This window comes from Carlito syrichta, unplaced genomic scaffold (genome assembly GCF_000164805.1).
Source record: "Carlito syrichta isolate Samal-C Ts95f unplaced genomic scaffold, Tarsius_syrichta-2.0.1 Scaffold316024, whole genome shotgun sequence".
Taxonomy (NCBI): domain Eukaryota; kingdom Metazoa; phylum Chordata; class Mammalia; order Primates; family Tarsiidae; genus Carlito; species Carlito syrichta.
Window position 1 is genome coordinate 682,614 of NW_007260120.1, and position 18,054 is coordinate 700,667.

The window sequence follows — 18,054 nt, forward strand, 5'->3', positions numbered from 1 at the left end:
CATATTGATGAATTTATTGGAATCATGAGTGTTTCTATTTATGACTTATTTTAGGAAGTTTTTGCCATATGTCTTGTTTTTTTTTTTTTGAGTTGGAGTCTCACTTTGTCACCCAGACTGGAGTGCAGTGGCCACTCCCAGCCACTGTAGCCTCGACCTGCTGGGCTCCAGCAATCCTTCCGCCTCAGCCTTCCATGTAGTTGGAACTACAGGCGCGACTACCATGCCCGACTAATTTTTGATTTATCATAGAGATGAGGTCTCACGAAGTTGCCCAGGCGAGTCTCGAACCCAGGGACTCAGGCAATCCACTCACCTCGGCCTCCCAAAGCACTGGGATTGCAGGTTGAGCCACTGAGCCCGGCTTGTATCTTGATTTTTAAGCATAGATAACAGTTGGCAGAAAATATCATGCACCCAAGGGAATTTGAAAGACTTAAAAATTACAGTATTCTGTTATGGAATTTTATTGTGAACGTAGCGTATTTTATTTTTTCCTTTGCACTAACACATTTTGGGGAGAGCATAATCATTTTCTAAATTATTAAGCAATACATGTCTGTGAAAAAACAGTACAGGGAAATATTGACTAAAACGTAAGAGTCTTCTACCACTCCCAGTTTCTTCATTCCTGTTCCACAGTGGTGGACACTGTTATTTCTCATGTATGTTTCCAGATTTCCTATGTATAAACAGGCATACAAATGAGCGCATACCTTTTTTAAGTAACACAACTGAAATATTACAGTATACATATATTCTAAAACTTGTTCATTTCATTTAAGAACATATTATAGGCATTTTTCCAGGCATTTTATAGATCTACATCTGCCTCATTCTTTTTTTAAATTACATGGCATTCCATTAACATTTGAACCATGTTCCAATTTATTATTCTTGCTATAAAGAACAGTTAATAATAGCTCATTTTCTCATTTAAGTTGATGAATACTTTCTGTTCTTATTGGGGGCTTTAGAACATAACTTAAGAATCTTCTTCGCTTACTCTGTCAGTAGCCCAAGCTCCTTTCTGATCCTTAAGATTGCTGTTTGATACCAGCACCAGACACCTAAATCCCCTTCAACTGTGCTCTGTGTGCTTTGTGATTGTACTTCTTGCCTGAGTTTTCAAATCTGTATAGTATTTTTATTTTTAAAAGTATAATTAACTGGTTTTTAGAATACTTATAAATGTCAGTGTCATAGAATCTCTGGACTGTGGCTTATTGGACTGAAAGGGATCTTGAAGATACTTTAGTGAGTTCTGATCCCAGATCCCACCAAGTTAGCAGAGAGAATGATGTGCTGTTTTCAAATTTTTAAAATTCTAATGAATGGTATAAATTTACTAGTGTTAAAACTACATAGAATGACATAAATGTCAAGTTTACTTTTGGCTGTAGTTTATTGTGTGCAGTGTAGTAGCATGTGTTATTCTATTCTGGTCAGAAACTTTTGGAATTAGTTTACTGAGAAAATGAGTTACTAATAGATGAAGTTTGGTTGGTAGAAGTATTTCAAATGGTGTCCTCTGAGGGCAGAGGGAAACAATGGAAAGAAGCTGTTACTGGTCAGAAGCTGGGCCCAGTCATTCCACTTTACTCTTGTGAGTCCTCTTATGCTCATTCACTCTCTCAGATTGGAAATATGATTTTTAATTTTTTTGTGTTAGAAATTTAAGTAAATACTAATTGCTTACTTAAGGCAGTTATTGAAAATGATATTCTTTAAATGTTTTTAAATTTATTTCGCAAGGTTTTTTTTTTTTAATGCTTCCAATTACCAGAAAAAGGCTATTGTGTCAGGTGACCATATAAATGATAAATTTAGGATATTAGCTCTTAAAAAACCTTTATTGCCCCTTCATTCCTCATTTTGTAGCAAGGCCTATAATTTTTATGTAATAGTTTCTCTTTGATATGATAGCATGAAAATACTATATATTGCTAGTATATATTTATTCATTGAACTTCATTCTCTGTTTTAAAAAATTAAAGCAATTAGCTGATTCTTTAGGTCTCCCGAAAATCTGAATTATTTATTTTATATAACACTGATTCTATGCTTCTAATTTTTTATAGTCTTTTCATCAGAACCATTAACCTGGTGACTATACTAATAAACAACTTAATAGTATAGGTTATTCTAAAATTTCATGCATTGGGTACTATTAAATAGCATTTAAATGTGAAGAGATGTTTTATTAGGTCATTAATGTACACCTTGGGTGAATATAGAATCATAATTTTACCTCCTAAGGCATACATTAATTAACAAATAAAACATGCCCTGGAGTGTCATCTTATGACTATAATATAGCTAATATATTTTGGATAATTTTTTATTTGCATCCCACAGTGTGCTCTGGGCATAGGGGACCACATGCTCACACTTTAATGGTACAGACAGAACTTTATTTTCTATTTTTATCTTTTTTTTCCTTAAGTCCTTTTTCACTGTAGAATTTGAAAGATTTGGTTTTCTAGCTTTGTAACAATATTTCTTTTAGAAATGACTTGGATTTACAATGTTTGTGGAAATGTTTTGCTCTTTTACTTTTTCACCTGGCTCTTTAGTTGAATATTTTCCTATATCTTGTGATTGTATTCCTTTCCTTTTACTTGATTATCTGCATAATAAAAGACATTCACTTCTATACTGTTCAATAAACTGTACCTAAGGAACCAGGTATATTGCTTTGTACCTCTTTAGAGCTTTGAGTGTTATTCTAAAGGTAAAGTATACAGAAGTGCCTAGATAATATTGTTAAATCAGCAATTGCAATAAATTAGTTTATAAGATTCCACTTTCCTACTTACTATTTATAGTTTCAGAAAAGCTATCAAATTGTTTTTGTTGTATTTTTCTTTTTGAAGCTAGTCAAATGAAGCAGTGGGAGTGGAGAAAGAGCAAAAAAGTCTGTAACTGGTTGTGATCAATTAGTTGTAAGCACTGCTGCACTCAAACCAGCCTATGATTTTTTTTTTCCAATGTAGTGTATCAGATACTGGCACAATGTCATTACTTATGAAATACCACATTTCATTAAAATTCTTTGTGGTTTTTGGAATCTTAAGGCCTTTAGAGACATTTATACTTGACAAAATGATGACACTGATTTGGGCGGTAATTTTTAGTCATGTTTGGTGGGTTCTGTTCTAACTTGACTTTTATTTCTGCACATAGGATTGTGGATAATATGCCTGTAACTTGGTGTTATGATGTTGAAGATGGTCAGAGGTTCTGCAATCCTGGATTTCCTATTGGCTGTTACATTACAGATAAAGGCCATGCCAAAGATGCCTGTGTTATTAATGTAAGTTCGTGATAAACTCTATACTGCTTTCTTAAACATGGCTTTTGGTAGAAGAATTCCGTTTTTACCTGGACAAAAATTATGTCCAATGAATGAGTGCAGTTCAGATGTTCTAAAGTACAACTACTTAATCTCAAACCAGATTAACAATGTATAAATTGAACTCTAGAATTCAAAGAATTCAGACTAGGCGCGGTGGCTCAATCCTGTAATCCCAGCACTTTGGGAGGCCGAGGTGAGAGGATTGCCTGAGTTCACAGGTTCGGGACCAGCCTGGGCAACATGTTGAGAACCCGTCTCTACTATAAATCAAAAACTTAGCCGGGCATGGTAGTGCGTGCCTGTAGTTCTGGCTACTTGGAAGGCTGAGGTGGAAGGATCGCCGGAGCCCAGCGGGTCAACGCTGGGGTGACCGTGAGCATGCCACTGCACTCGAGCCTGGGCAACAGAGTGAGACTCAAACTCAAAAAAAAAAAATTCAGATTCAGTTCAGCATTTACTGAGAGCGTCTATTGTGTGTTATGTGCTAAACTGAGAGCTAGGACTTTGTTCTAAGTCTGTTAAAAGTTAGGTTAATAAATCTCATATGCAAAAATGTAGATAATGGAGTAGACATAAATTAACAGAATTTGTATTGCAAGAGTCCAATATTATACCTTTCTTAAGTCCTGTCTGTTTTTGAGGCCATTCTTTTATATTTAAAAATGGATTAATAAAATAGACATTAATAAAAACTAGGTGGAGGATATATGTATATTAAAATATATTTTGTGTAATCAGGTCAACCTAATGTAATCATTTAGTGGATATGATCTGAGGAAGTTAGCATGAACTTGATAATGAAATGGGTTATATCATTTTAGGTTATGGGTTTAGTCCAAGTTACAAATGTCCAGAGAGGAAAACTATTTAAATGTATAAGATTTAATGTGCTTATAGCATAATGTTTTACATTTTAAGTGAAAAGCTAGAAAATACCAATGTTCTTTTGAATGAGTACTTATTAAATTTCATGTAAAAATTAAAACTTTATAAAGCATATACCAGCTGGGCTCGGTGGCTCAGCCTGTAATCCCACGCCTTTGGGAGGCTGAGGTGAGTGGATTGCCTGAGCCCGCGGGTTCGAGACCCGCATGGGCAGCGAGACCTCATCTCTACGATAAATCAAAAAATCAGCCAGGCATGGTAGCACTTGCCTGTAATTCCGGCTACTTGGAAGGCTGAGGCGGAAGGATCGCCGGAGGCCAGCAGGTCGAGGTTGCGGTGGCCGGGAGCGGCCACTGCACTCCAGTCTGGGCGACAGAGTGAGACTCCAACTCAAAAAAAAAAAAAAAAAAAAAAGCACATACCATCCCCAGTTAGTTTTGGCTTATAAAGAGTTTAATCTTGGCTATGTGCAGTGGCCCATCTTTAATGCCAGCACTCTGGGAGCCCGTGGTGGATGGATTGCTTGTGGCCAGGAGTTTGAGACCATATTGGGCAACATAGCAAAATGTTGCCCACCCCCCAAAAAAATAAATACATAAATGAATAAATTAGTTGAGCTTGGTGGCACACACCTGCAATCCGGTTTCCTTGGGATGCTGAGGTGAAGGATTTCCTGAGCTCAAGAAGTTGAGACTGCTATTTGCCATAATCTTTGTGACCATGCCACTGCACTCCAGCCTGTGTGACAGTGAGACCCTCCCCCCCCAAAAATATTCAATCTTAAAACTTAAGCATGTTAATGACAAAGGATTACAATTCTGTTCAAACTTAAAATTTCCTTCTAGTTGTAAAGTAGGAAGTTAAAGTTTTATCTTTGTATAGCCAGTGTTCTACCTTTAACATTAATTTCTGTTCTGCAGTCAGAATTCCACGAGAGAGATACATTTTATATCTTCAACCATGTTGACATCAAAATATACTATCATGTTGTTGAAACTGGGTCCATGGGAGCAAGATTAGTGGCTGCTAAACTTGAACCAAAAAGGTAATTCTAAAAAGTGAATAAATAATAAGTGAAATATAAGCTCAAAGAATAAGTATTTGGGGCCCAATTAACTTACTCTTTGGTCGTTATTCTGGCATTTCAGGATTAATTTTACTAAAACTCCCTTTGGCATTATTTGTTTTTGAGTTATGGTTGTCCAGAGAAGCCAGACTGATAAGTATTTTCCTGTTATGATAAGTGATTAGGCCATGGTATCTCTTTGTTTTATTTTTTGGTCAGGCAGTTTTGACAGCTTTTCCATTTGTCAGCCGGGATGGAGAAATTGAGTGGTTGGGGACAGTGTTTCCCCTCACAGTGGAAGGAACACTGCCTCAGATATCTGCGGCTGATCAGTGCTGTAATTTTTTTAAATTATTATTTATTTTTATTTTTTTTCAATGCTGTAATTTCTAAAGCCTCCATGCAGTGTTAGATGCCAGTATGAAATGCCAGTCATTGAAAGAACATCTATCCGGCTGGGCTCAAGCCTATAATCCCAGCACTTTGGGAGGCCAAGATGAGAGGATTGCCTGAGCCCAGGTGTTCAATACCAGCGTGGACAACTTGGCGAGACCTCGTCTCAACAATAAATGAAAAAAATTAACTGGGCGTGGTAGCATGCACCTGTAGTTCCAACTATTTGGAAGACTGAGGCGCAAGGATTGCCTGAGCCCAGCTGGTTGATACTGGGGTGACTGTGAGCATGCTACTGTACTCCATCCTGGGTGACAGAATGAGACTCTGACTCTAAAAATAAAAATAAAAAGAACATCTTTTCAAGTTATTCAGGTTTTTTTTTTTTTAGCATGAAAGTACATTATCAGTTATTCATGAGATCTTTTTTGATTGAATATTTCATTTTTTCTATGACTTTTTCTGCCATTGAATTAGCCATTTTCTCATGCACTGATGGTAACGAAATGCATGCTGTCACAAAATGGCAGTTAATTTAAATCCTCAAATATTCTGTTAAAAAGATTATTTAAATGCTCTTCGAGTATTGTGTTTTCAAAAGATTGTTTGTAATTTTGAGTGATAATTTTGTACACGTACTTATCATTAAACCCATTATTTATATGAAGTAAGTATTTGTGCTATTAAATAGTGACATGAATAGTTTTACCTTTGGCTGTCAGCAGCATTGTCAAACATGTACAAAATCTCTAACCTTTACTTTACCCCATTTAAAAAAAAATCTGTGCTTTATTAGCATCTGGCCAAAATGTTTCTTCCCACAGCTTCAAACATACCCATATAGATAAACCAGACTGCTCAGGACCCCCCATGGATATAAGTAACAAGGCTTCTGGGGAGATCAAAATTGCCTACACTTACTCTGTTAGTTTCCAGGTGAGTTTGTTTTTATCTTTAATATAACTTGGAAATTGATTTTAAATTTGTACTACTTAAACTAATTAAAATATTAATGATTACGTTTGTTAAATAAAGAGGTTATTAATGAGCTGACTTTTAGGATAGTTTGTCACTGTACCAAGCAGCATAACCACTCTTGAAACTAAGTCTTAGTGTAAATGAGAAGATATAGGAAATTGGAGATTTGGGCCTGACTTAGTGTTAAGCATAAGAGTTACATATGAGACAAAAGGTAAGGCACAGCATGGTGGCTCAGGCCTGTCATCCCAGCACTTTGGGAGACCAAGGCAGGAGGATCACTTGAAGCCAGGAGTTCAAGGTTAGCCTGGGCAGCATAGCGAGATCCAGTCTCTACAAAAAAAAAGAATAAAAGTAAATAAGACAAAAGATAGAAAACAGGAATAGTAGATGACATGGAAATGTCAAAGATAGTCAAAAAGCATTTGGGAAGCATCATTTAAAATCAGGATTTAATGGCCGGGTGCAGTGGCTCAAGCCTATAATCCCAGCACTTTGGGAGGCCAAGGCGAGAGGATTGCCTGAGCCTGCAGGTTCAAGACCAGCCTGGGCAACATGGTGCAACCTCGTCTCTACAATAAATCAAAAAATTAACTGGATGTGGTAGCGCGTGCCTGTAGGAAGGCTGAGGCGGAAGGATTGTCAGAGTCTAGCTGGTTGGGGCTGCAGTGGCCAGGAGCATGCCATTGCACTCTAGCCTGGGCAACAGCGAGACTCTGACTAAAAAAAAAAATAAATAAACACAGCTCTGAATCTTGACATCTGAAATAAACATTTACTAGTTATAGTTTAGAACAAGACTTTAAAAAACACAATCCTACAGGTATTGTTAGGAGCTCTTTTTTCTTTTTAATTCCCTACTTTATCTCATTCTGATTCCTCTAGACTTGAGTAAGTCTGAAATTCTCTGAATCTCAGGATTAACCGAAGTTATGATTGTTAGAAATTGCAGTTGTTGACTGGATGGAAAGACAAGCTGTAAATAGGAATTTGAGGATTCTTAATGTGCTGTCAGCTGATGCTTAAAGTGATTTTTTTTTTCCTCCTCTAGGAAGATAAAAATATCAGATGGGCATCTAGATGGGACTATATTCTGGAGTCTATGCCTCATACCCACATTCAATGGTTTAGGTAAGAACAGATTTAGCCTGCTTTTTGCCTTCTACTTATTCTACCCTTTGCTACTTTGAGCATCATTTACTCTCTAATCCTCTCCAGTTTATTCAGAAATTTGGCCTTGGGTTCAATCCTGGCTTGAAGTCACTGGTGTTGATTCTCGGCAGGTCACTTAATTTCTCAGCATCTGTTTCTTTATCTAGAAATACCTCATGGGATTCTGAGGATTAAAGAACATAATGAAACAAGAGTATTTGAGGATATCAACTGGGATGTAAGAGTACTCAATAGCCGGGCTTGGTGGCTCAGCCTGTAATCCCACGCCTTTGGGAGGCTGCGGTGGGTGGATTGCCTGAGCCCGCGGGTTCGAGACTTGCCTGGGCAGCGAGACCTCATCTCTACAATAAATCAAAAAATCAGCCCAGCGTGGTAGCACATGCCTGTAATTCCGGCTACTTGGAGGGCTGAGGCGGAAGGATCGCCGGAGTCCAGCAGGCGAGGCTGCGGTGGCCGGGAGCGGCCACTGCACTCCAGTCTGGGCGACTGAGTGAGACTCCAACTTAAAAAAAACAAAAACAAACAAACAAACAAACAAAAAAGAGTACTCAATAAATAGAAACTGCTGTTTTTGTTATAAATGTTCATTTATTATCATCCTCTTCAAAACTGGATTCAAAACTTATATCTAGGAAGCTGTCCATAGTGACTAGCTCTCCTTTTCCTATTTTGCTATTTTTTTGTCAGTTTACTAGATTACTGAGTACATTTGTTCTTCAGTAAGCTTCTCCAGTCCTTTGTTGGTTCCTTGCAGCTTGTGTGCAATGATTTGGGCACTGTGTTATTTAATAATGTTGACCATGGGCAGAAACTCTCTAGTTCTAAACAGACTCTAAAACTGTACTATGATAAGTATATAACGCTATATATCCACTAGAAGGAAACACGAAGGAACACAGGTTATTGAATTTGTAGAATTTTAGGTAGTTTTGATTTTGATTTTGATTAATGCTGTTTTAATGTTCTCGGTAAACAGTTTAAAAAAGAGTTTTACTCTTCCTAAGATTAAGCTACAGATTAATCATGATATGCTTCTTTCTACAGCATAATGAATTCCCTAGTCATTGTCCTCTTCTTATCTGGAATGGTGGCTATGATTATGTTACGTACACTGCACAAAGATATTGCCAGATATAATCAGATGGATTCTACAGTAAGTGGAAACATTTAAACCACTCTTTAGTCTGGCGAGGACAGTCTTTATTGTAACTTAGGAAGAAGCTGAAGTAATAGCTTTTAGAATCTGCTCTTAAAACATTCATCTTAAAAAAAAAAAAAAACCCTCCCAAAAAAATTATTCTCAAAATTTGCTTTAAATTCACATTTTCAAATAGAAAATGATACTTAAGAATTGGTGTTCTTGACCTGGCTTGGTGACTCAGCCTGTAATCCCAGCACGTTGGGAGGCCGAGGTGAGTGGATTGCCTTGAGCCTGCGGGTTCGAGACCTGCCTGGGCAACTTGTGGAGACCTCATCTCTACAATAAATCAAAAAAAAATTAGCCGGGCGTGGTAGCACGTGCCTGTAGTTCCGGTACTTGGAAGGCTGAGGCGAAAGGATTGCCAGAGCCCAGCAGGTCGAGGCTGTGGTGACCGGGAGCATGCCACTGCACTCCAGTCTGGGCGACAGAGTGAGACTCCAACTCAAAAAAAAAAAAAAAAAAAAGAATTGGAGTTCTCTAGAAATCTAGTTCCATGGCCTTCAGAGCTGAGTTGTTCACAGCTTTTTTTGTATCAGTATATTGGTGCAAAATGGGCTATCAGTGCATGGCTACAAATGTTGTCTTTCCTCACTTGAGTGCTGTAAGTCTGTCAGGTTTCTGTGTCCCTGACCCAATTTATGAAATAGCAAAGTTGAGTGGAATAACTCTTAAGCAATTTTTGTGTGTTTGTTTACTTTTTAAAAAGTTTTAATTGAACTTTTATCATTTTATTATTTTGCTATATTTGAAGTAATTTAATGCCCTAGATTTATCTGTTAAATTAACAGTTTAAGTTGCATCATGCTGTACATTTTATACTTTTTCATTTCATAGTAGCACTATAACAAAATTTTGCAAGAGTCAGTCCTTGTAATGAATACAAAAAAGTCAGATTTTCATTGTATTCTCTTTCCCAGTTTCTTCAGCCCCCTTAGCCTTTTTGTCCTGCTCTAATTGGAAATGGAGCATATTAATATTTATAAGCTTTTAACATTTTTAACTTTGCAGTTTCTTTTTTATGAGTTTTATTGATTTTATGTCTTATTAAATGTTTTATTAGTGGAATTCCAAAATACTCTATTCATAATTGCTATTCCACATAATTGCTGTAACGGAGCTTCTTCTGAATTTGCGCAGCGCCGCTGTCTGGAGCACGGGCCAGTGGCGACCCTGCCCTTGCTCCTCCCGTGCTTGTCCTCCCTCTAGTCTCTCAGCACAGCAGAGCACGTCTGTTCAGACACAAGTCAGGTCGACTCACTCCTGGGCTTGGCCCTTCAGGGGCTTCACACTCACTTAGGAGGAAAATCAGACTCTTGACAATGGCCTGTGAGGCCTGCGTTGCCACTGAGAGCTCGGCTCCACCAGAGCAGCCACCTAGTGGTTCCTCCGACATGATAGGCACACCTTCCCTCGTCAGAGCTTTCACACCCACAGTTCTTTCTCCTTAGAATGTTCATCCCTCAGATACTTACATGACTAGCTCTCTTACCTCCTTCAGATCTTGACTGAAATGTGATCTTCCCCACCATCCCGCAAAAATTGCATCCTCTCTTACACATATAGCCATATCCTGTTTTTCCTCTATAGGGCTTATTACCATCTAATGTGCAGTATTCTTTACTTTTTAAAAAATTGTCTGCCTCCCAATGAGAACATTTGCTCATGAGAGCAGGGATTTTTCTGTTATGCTCACTGTAGTATCTCTGGTGTTTTAAACAGTGTCAAACTTATAGTTATTCTATAAATGTTGAATAAATGAATAAGTCCGTCAGCGTTTGATACATCAGACATGTTTTGATGCATTGCTGGGTTCGTGGTAGGAAACAGAGTTATCCAAGGACTCCTCCTGCTCCAACCCACCCCCCAAAAAAGTAAGCCAAGGCCAAAGCAGGAAACATAAAAGTACAAGCCTGAGCTGTTCCCTGTGGGTCAAAGCTTTTTTTCAAGTTTTGTGTTTTTTTGTTTTTGGTTTTGAGTTGGAGTCTCAATTCATCGCCCAGGCTGGAGTGCAGTGGCATACAACAGCCACCCCAACATTGACCTGCTGGGCTCTGGCAATCCTTCCGCCTCAGCCTTCCAAGTAGTTGGAACTACAGGCACACGCTACCATATGCAGCTAATTTTTTATCTATTGTAGAAATGAGGTCTCACCAAGTTGCCCGGGCTTGAACCCGCGGGTTCCCAAAGTGCTGAGATTTATAGGCTGAGCCACCGAGCCCGGCCTCTTTTCAAGTTTTTAACCAATTGAAAGGCTAACCCTTGGGTCATTAGCTAGGAGTTGAACCCCAGGCTCCTCCTGCATTAAGCGTGGATTCTGAAGGCGGGGCCAGATGATTCTAGGTTAGTGAATGCCTCTGAGTCTTGGTAGAATCAAGTAGAAATCCTCTGAAAGAATTCTCCCACATTTAGGTTCACAGGATTCTTCCAACTTAAGATCAATAAAATATGAGCTATTAGTCAGAAAGTCACACAAAATTACAATAAACAACAGATTTAGAGCTCTAGAGATTTCAGATACTGAAACTATTAGTTGCAGAATATAAAATATATGAAAAAGCAGCCAAGAATTTTTCATAACAGATGAAAGATAAGAATCCATAGACAAAGGAAACACAGTATTTCCTAAGCAGGATAACTAAAAAGAAACCCACATCTGGATCAATTGTAGCAAAACCATAGAACCTTAGAGAAAGGAGACGATCTTAGAATCACCCAGAAAAAACAAAGACTGAGTAGCTACAGAAGGAAAACAGACTGATGATGGAAACTGAATGACAAAATATCATTGGCATTAAATTGGTGAGAGAAATTAACTATTTACATAGACTCATGTATCCAGAGAAGCTACCTTTCAAGAATGAAGGCAAAATACTTTTTTATAGTGAAACGAAAACAGTTGACCACAAACAGACCTTCACTGAAGGAACTTATAGGAATACTTTAGCAAAAATAAAATAAATAAATGAAACCAATTCTAAAGGGAGATTTAGAAGGATTGGTGAACAAAAAAAATTCAATTAAACTTTTTCTGAGCCGGGCTCGGTGGCTCAGCCTGTAATCCTACGCTTTGGGAGGCTGAGGTGAGTGGATTGCCTGAGCCCACGGGTTCGAGACCCGCCTGGGCAACTTGGCAAGACCTCATCTCTACAATAAATCAAAAAATCAGCCGGGCGTGGTAGAGCGTGCCTGTAATTCCGGCTACTCGGAAGGCTGAGGCGGAAGGATCGCTGGAGCCCAGCAGGTCGAGGCTGCAGTGGCTGGGAGCGGCCACTGCACTCCAGTCTGGGCGACAGAGTGAGACTCCATGTTGTCATGGAGGGCAGGTATGCACAGGTACTGATGTCAGGTGATGGATGGCAAGCAAATAGGTGGACCAGTCACATGACTGTTGCCATGTTGATGGGATCTCTCTGTGTCATGAAGTTCATGAAGACCTCTTGGGTCTTAAGGGTGAAGGCAAATACTTGAAATAGAAAAGTGAATGAGTACAAAACAAGCTGGGGAAGGGATTGTAAAACAATTATCAACAGCTACCAGTTCTGTTCTTGGCTAGTGATTAAAGGGTAAATTAAAGTGAACTGCTAGAGAAACATGACAAAGATAAGCCATGTTAAAATGGCTGCTCATTGGGTATATCGATTCTATCTTATGTCCCTTCACTTATCCTAGAGGGAAGTGAGCCCTGTGTGTGTGTCAGAGGCAGAGTACCAGGGAACCAGTGAGTGAGAGGGTGTGGTCTTAAGGGTGGCATGCATCCTACACTTGCTGAGGGATGTACCAGAGATTCTCAGAATCTCTGCAAAACCTATAAACCCCTACAAAAGGAAAAGTCAGTTGTGATCAAGCCATCAGCAAGAAACCAGAAACTTGGCCGGGCTCGCTGGCTCAGCCTGTAATCCCAGCACATTGGGAGGCCGAGGCAAGTGGATTGCCTGAGCCTGTGGGTTCGAGACCCACCTGGGCAACTTGGCGAGACCTCATCTCTACAATAAATCAAAAATTAGCCGGGCATGGTAGCGTGCGCCTGTAGTTCTGGCTACTCGGAAGGCTGAGGCAGAAGGATTGCCGGAGCCCAGCAGGTCGAGGCTGCGGTGGCCGGGAGCGGCCACTGCACTCCAGTCTGGGCGACAGAGTGAGACTCCAACTCAAAAAAACAAACTTTTTCTGTATATAATAAGAGCCTAAATTTAGAAGTTAATAAAGGTGTATCAACAGGAGAAAACAGATTATTTGATGAATGTTATTGAGATAAAATGAGTGGCTATCTGGGGGAAAAAAGGTAGATTCCAACTTTATTCCTTAGATTAAAATAATGATTTAAATGAAAATGAATCTATAAAATACTAGGAAAACCCATGGAAGGTTATATTTAAATCTTAGAGAAGGTTAGCATTTTAGAAGTATAGCATAGAGTCAAGAGCCATAAAAGAAATTATTGGTCTGTGATAACCACATTTTAAAAAATTTTAATAACAAAAAATAACATAGAGTAAAAACAGCAAATGTCAAACGGGGAAAAATATTTTAATTTCTATCACAAATAGTTAATTCCTCAATAAATAAAGAAATCTTAAAACCATTAAGAAAACCATCAACAACCAAGTAAGAAACTGGGCAAGGTGCATGAGAAGAGTCCATTAAAAAATATAAATATGTAAAGATGTGGCATCATTCATAATCATAATGAGAAAAACAATTTAAAACTATAGTGCAGTATTACTTGATATACTGGCAGAAATTAAAATGTTTGAGATGAGCTGGTGTTGGGAGATTGAGGATATGAGCACTTTCACACACAGCATATGAGAATATAAAGTAGAATGACCTATGGAAGCAATCTTTGATACTTGTCTTAGTTTATAATATAAACTGACGCAACAGTTTCATTCCTGGAAATTAATAGATGAAAAGGTTTTAATTATTATTAGTGTTTTGTTTTCTTTTTTTTTTGAGTTAGAGTCTCTCTCTGTCACCCAGGCTGGAATGCGGTGGCACACTCATGGCCACCCCAATGTTGACCTGTTGGGCTCTGGCAATCCTTCCATCTCAGCCTTCCAAGACGCCAGAACTACAGGTGTGCACTACCATGCCTGGCTAATTTTTTATTTATTGTAGAGACGAGATCTCGCCAAGTTGCCCGGGCTGGCCTCAAACCCACAGGCTCAGGCAATCTACTCAACTCAGTCTCCCAAAGGCCTGGGATTACAGGCTGAGCCACCAGCCCGGCCTATTGTTAGTTTTAAAAACGTTGTTATTGTTATTTATAAATAGTAGAACAGTTAAGCAACCCAGTACCTATCAGTAGGGGGACCGATCTTATAAATTACAGAATATCCATGTAGTTTAATCATTAAAAGGATTGAGACAACTCTGTTTATACAAAGAGTGGAAGCACCTTCATGATGTTGTTAGACTAAAACAGGACATGAAATATTGAGGATAATGTGCTCCCATTTTTGCTTTAAAAAAAAAAAGAGAGAGAGAGTAGTATATTCATGCATTTGCCTATATATAAGTAAAATATCTGCAAGGACTACAGTAACCTAGTCACATTGGTTTACTGCAAAAAAGGGGACCTGACTTCTTGAAGGAAACTTAGTTCTCACTTATACCCTTTGAATTTTTTAGTACCTGTTCAATAATCAGAGGCTGGACATGGTGACTCACACCTATAATCCCAGCACTTTGGTGGAAGGTTAAGGCAGGTAGGTCGCTTGATCCCAGAAGTTTGAGACCAGCCTGGGCAACATAGCAAGACCTTGTCTCTATTAAAAAAAAAAAAGTAATAAAAACTGACCCCTTATCTAACTTAAAGGAAGAAGTGTACATACTTCCCCTCCTCGCTTTTTAAATAGACATTCACAAAAGCAAAGAGATTAGTATCATCCTAGTCTAACAGTTATCAACTCAGGTTTGATCTTTTTCATCTATAGAATTCCACCTACTGCCCACCAATTTTTTGAAGCCAATCCCAGATATAATGTTATTTAATGCACTTAGAGCCTGTGTGCTTTATACTTCAACTTTGTACATTCCTTGTAAATGACCAATGACCAAGTAGAGTCTAATTTTCAAGTGTATGGAAGTATTTTGTACTAAGGGGAGGCAAATGTTTGTATTTTTTTTACTGTTGCTTTATAAGTTAAGCTGTGTAAGAGTAGAATTAATACCTATGGACAACTTTTCATGTTTCATATTTCAGTTGATTTATATTTATTTTTTTAAAAGTGGAAATGTGTAATATACCAGCAATAGCAAGTTGGCAGTGGAGAATGTAGAATCTGGAGAGAAGTCAGTGACCGACCCCAGGTTTCTGGTCCAAACCACCTGGTTGGTTAAAATGTTCTCTCTGGCTCGTGTATTGAGGATCAATGGAAGTACAGAAATAGACCGGTTTAGTATATAGTGCAGTAGCCAGATAAGATGTGATAACTTAGCCAGGCTCTGTGGTTCAGCCTGTAATCCTGCGCTTTGGGAGGCTGAGGTGAGTGAATTGCCTGAGCCCGCAGGTTCGAGATCTGCCTGGGCAACTTGGCGATACCTCATCTCTACAATAAATCAAAAAATTAGCCGGGTGTGGTAGCATATGCCTGTAGTTCCAGCTACTCGGAAGGCTGAGGCGGAAGGATCGCCGGAGCCCAGCAGGTCGAGACTGCGGTGACCAGGAGCACGCCACTGCACTCCAGTTTGGGTGACAGAGTGAAACTACAACTCAAAAAAAAAAAAGATGTGATAACTTGAACCAGGGATTGGTGGGCATCCTGCAGACATATTTTGGTGGTAGAGCTTTAGGATTTGTTAAAGAGTTGTATGGAAGATAGGAAAAGAAGGGAAGAGTCCTGGATGACTGTAAGGTTTTGGGGACTTAGCAGCTGGAATGATGGAGTTTTATTATTATTAATCTACTGGGGAGTCTGTAGTAAGAGCGGATTTAGGTGGGGAGAGAGAATTAAGAATTCATTTGTGGATAATTCTGTTCAAGATGTCTTAATAAACAACCAAGTGGAGGTATTGATTAGGCACTTGTATGTATGTCTGGAGATTAGGGGCACAACTTGGGCTGGCAGCACAAACTTATTAATATGTTTGCAGCCATGCTTGCAGTATTAGCAGAGAAGCTATACTATGAGATCTAACACCATTTGCTTATTTTGGAGATTAAAAAAAGGATAGAGTGGTTAAAAATTAAGTCATGCTAGGCTCGGTGGCTCAGCCTGTAACCCTGCGCCTTTGGGAAACTGAGGTGAGTGGATTGCCTGAGCCCGCAGGTTCGACACCCGCCTGGGCAGGCGAGACCTCATCTCTACAATAAAATCAAAAAATTAGCCGGGCGTGGTAGCGCGCACCTGTAATTCCGGCTACTCAGAAGGCTAAAGTGGAAGGATCGCCGGAGCCCAGCAAGTCAAGGCTGCAGTGGCCGGGAGCGGCCACTGCACTCCAGTCTGGACGACAGAGTGAGACTCCAACTCCAAAAAAAAAAAAAAATTAAATCATCAAGTTCGATCACAAAATCTGACTTAGAGTAGAAGTAGATAGCAATCACATTGTCTTTGTCAAGTTTCCCAATAACTGTATTTGTAGGCCTTAATAAACAGCAGTCCTTTAAAAAACAATTCAAAAAAGCCATATAAAGTTCCGTGCGTTTAAGCTCTATTCTTCAAAGTTAAAACAGATGCTAACATTTATAAGTTTAATTGGTTTTTTTGTAACAGCATATTCAGCTATGAACAGACTGTCTTGTTCTAGCTGTCTTGGTTATGCCTTGTGACAACTGGTCTGATTTTCTTTCCCTTTTAGGAGGATGCCCAGGAAGAATTTGGCTGGAAACTAGTCCATGGTGATATATTTCGTCCTCCAAGGAAAGGGATGCTGCTATCAGTCTTTCTAGGATCTGGGACACAGATTTTAATTATGACTTTTGTGACTCTGTGTAAGTGTTAAGTGAAAATTTAAAAATAGAAAATATTTTTTCTTAACAGTAATTATTTGAAAACCAGTCTTCCTAAGCTAGGCTAGATTGCTACTAAGAGTCCCTTTGGCTCTCAAAATCTGGGTGCTTTGGCTCTAAGTGACTTCGGGAAAGTGGACTATGCCCAAAGGCTGACTCTGGGTCTCATCCTTCAGCTCCCTAGAGACCAAGCCTTTTTCATGGTCGCACTGGGCAGGTGGTGAGTCCATCCTTGAAGATTGTCCGCGTCTGTATAAGCAGCCTGGAAGCGGGTCACTCAGGTTGACTCTTCTACCCAACCTTCAGGGAAGAAGTAGTCTGGTCAGGATTCCAGGATGTTCTAGGCTTTCTCTGAGAGAAGAGAAGAGGGGGTGGAGCAGGAAGCTTTCTGTAGACCTTTCTCATTTGGGTGGTGGTGAGGTGGTTAGGAAGCAGCCTCTCTTTCTCTAGCAGTATGTAGGAAAGAACTTCCTATGCAGAAAATGTCTCCTCTTCCTGCCACCTGAACATCTTTAGAAATTTTGTTACTTTTTGTCTTAGGACAGTCTTTTTTTTTCTTTTAAACATACATTCCTTATCAGCCACGGGGGTGGTTCTGAGCCTACTTTCCAGGGGTACATTATTCCATGATCTTCCAGTTTTTCTAATTGTAAAATTAAAAAAATGTTTATGCATATAATCTTTTGAATTTTATGTTTATTTTCCATATTTTCCTTTATTGATGCCTACTACCAATAAATAGTAACAAATGCATATTACAGGAAGAATTCAGAGACTGACCTTTCAATAATTTTTTTGTTTTTTTGCTGTCCCAGATTTTTTTTTTTAATTTTAAAGATGTGGGGTACAGTTCAGGGTTAGGTATACAAATGTTCACTATGCAGGTACCCTTCGGTAATTTATTTTAGTGAACATTTGTTCTTATGTTTGGTTGCCTATTAAACACATAATACTATAGTCATTTTCTATTGGTAACATTGTTCCGCATTTTGTAATGAAATTGACTATATAAATGTTTTGCAAAGAGCATTGTGACTTCCGAATATCTGGTA

The 18,054-nt window shown here is 38.9% G+C and overlaps 1 protein-coding gene across 2 annotated transcripts in view; it reads left to right on the forward strand.

Moving 5' to 3' along the window:
• TM9SF2 (transmembrane 9 superfamily member 2) overlaps positions 1-18,054 on the forward strand; it is a 67,949-nt gene that overhangs the window by 31,724 nt on the left and 18,171 nt on the right. For both annotated transcript variants that reach the window (XM_008073707.1, XM_021706807.1), the window contains exons 5-10: positions 3,187-3,316; positions 5,164-5,288; positions 6,527-6,638; positions 7,732-7,811; positions 8,898-9,006; positions 16,852-16,984. In XM_008073707.1, coding sequence (XP_008071898.1) covers positions 3,187-3,316; positions 5,164-5,288; positions 6,527-6,638; positions 7,732-7,811; positions 8,898-9,006; positions 16,852-16,984 — 689 coding nt within the window. The remainder of the gene's footprint in view (positions 1-3,186; positions 3,317-5,163; positions 5,289-6,526; positions 6,639-7,731; positions 7,812-8,897; positions 9,007-16,851; positions 16,985-18,054) is intronic.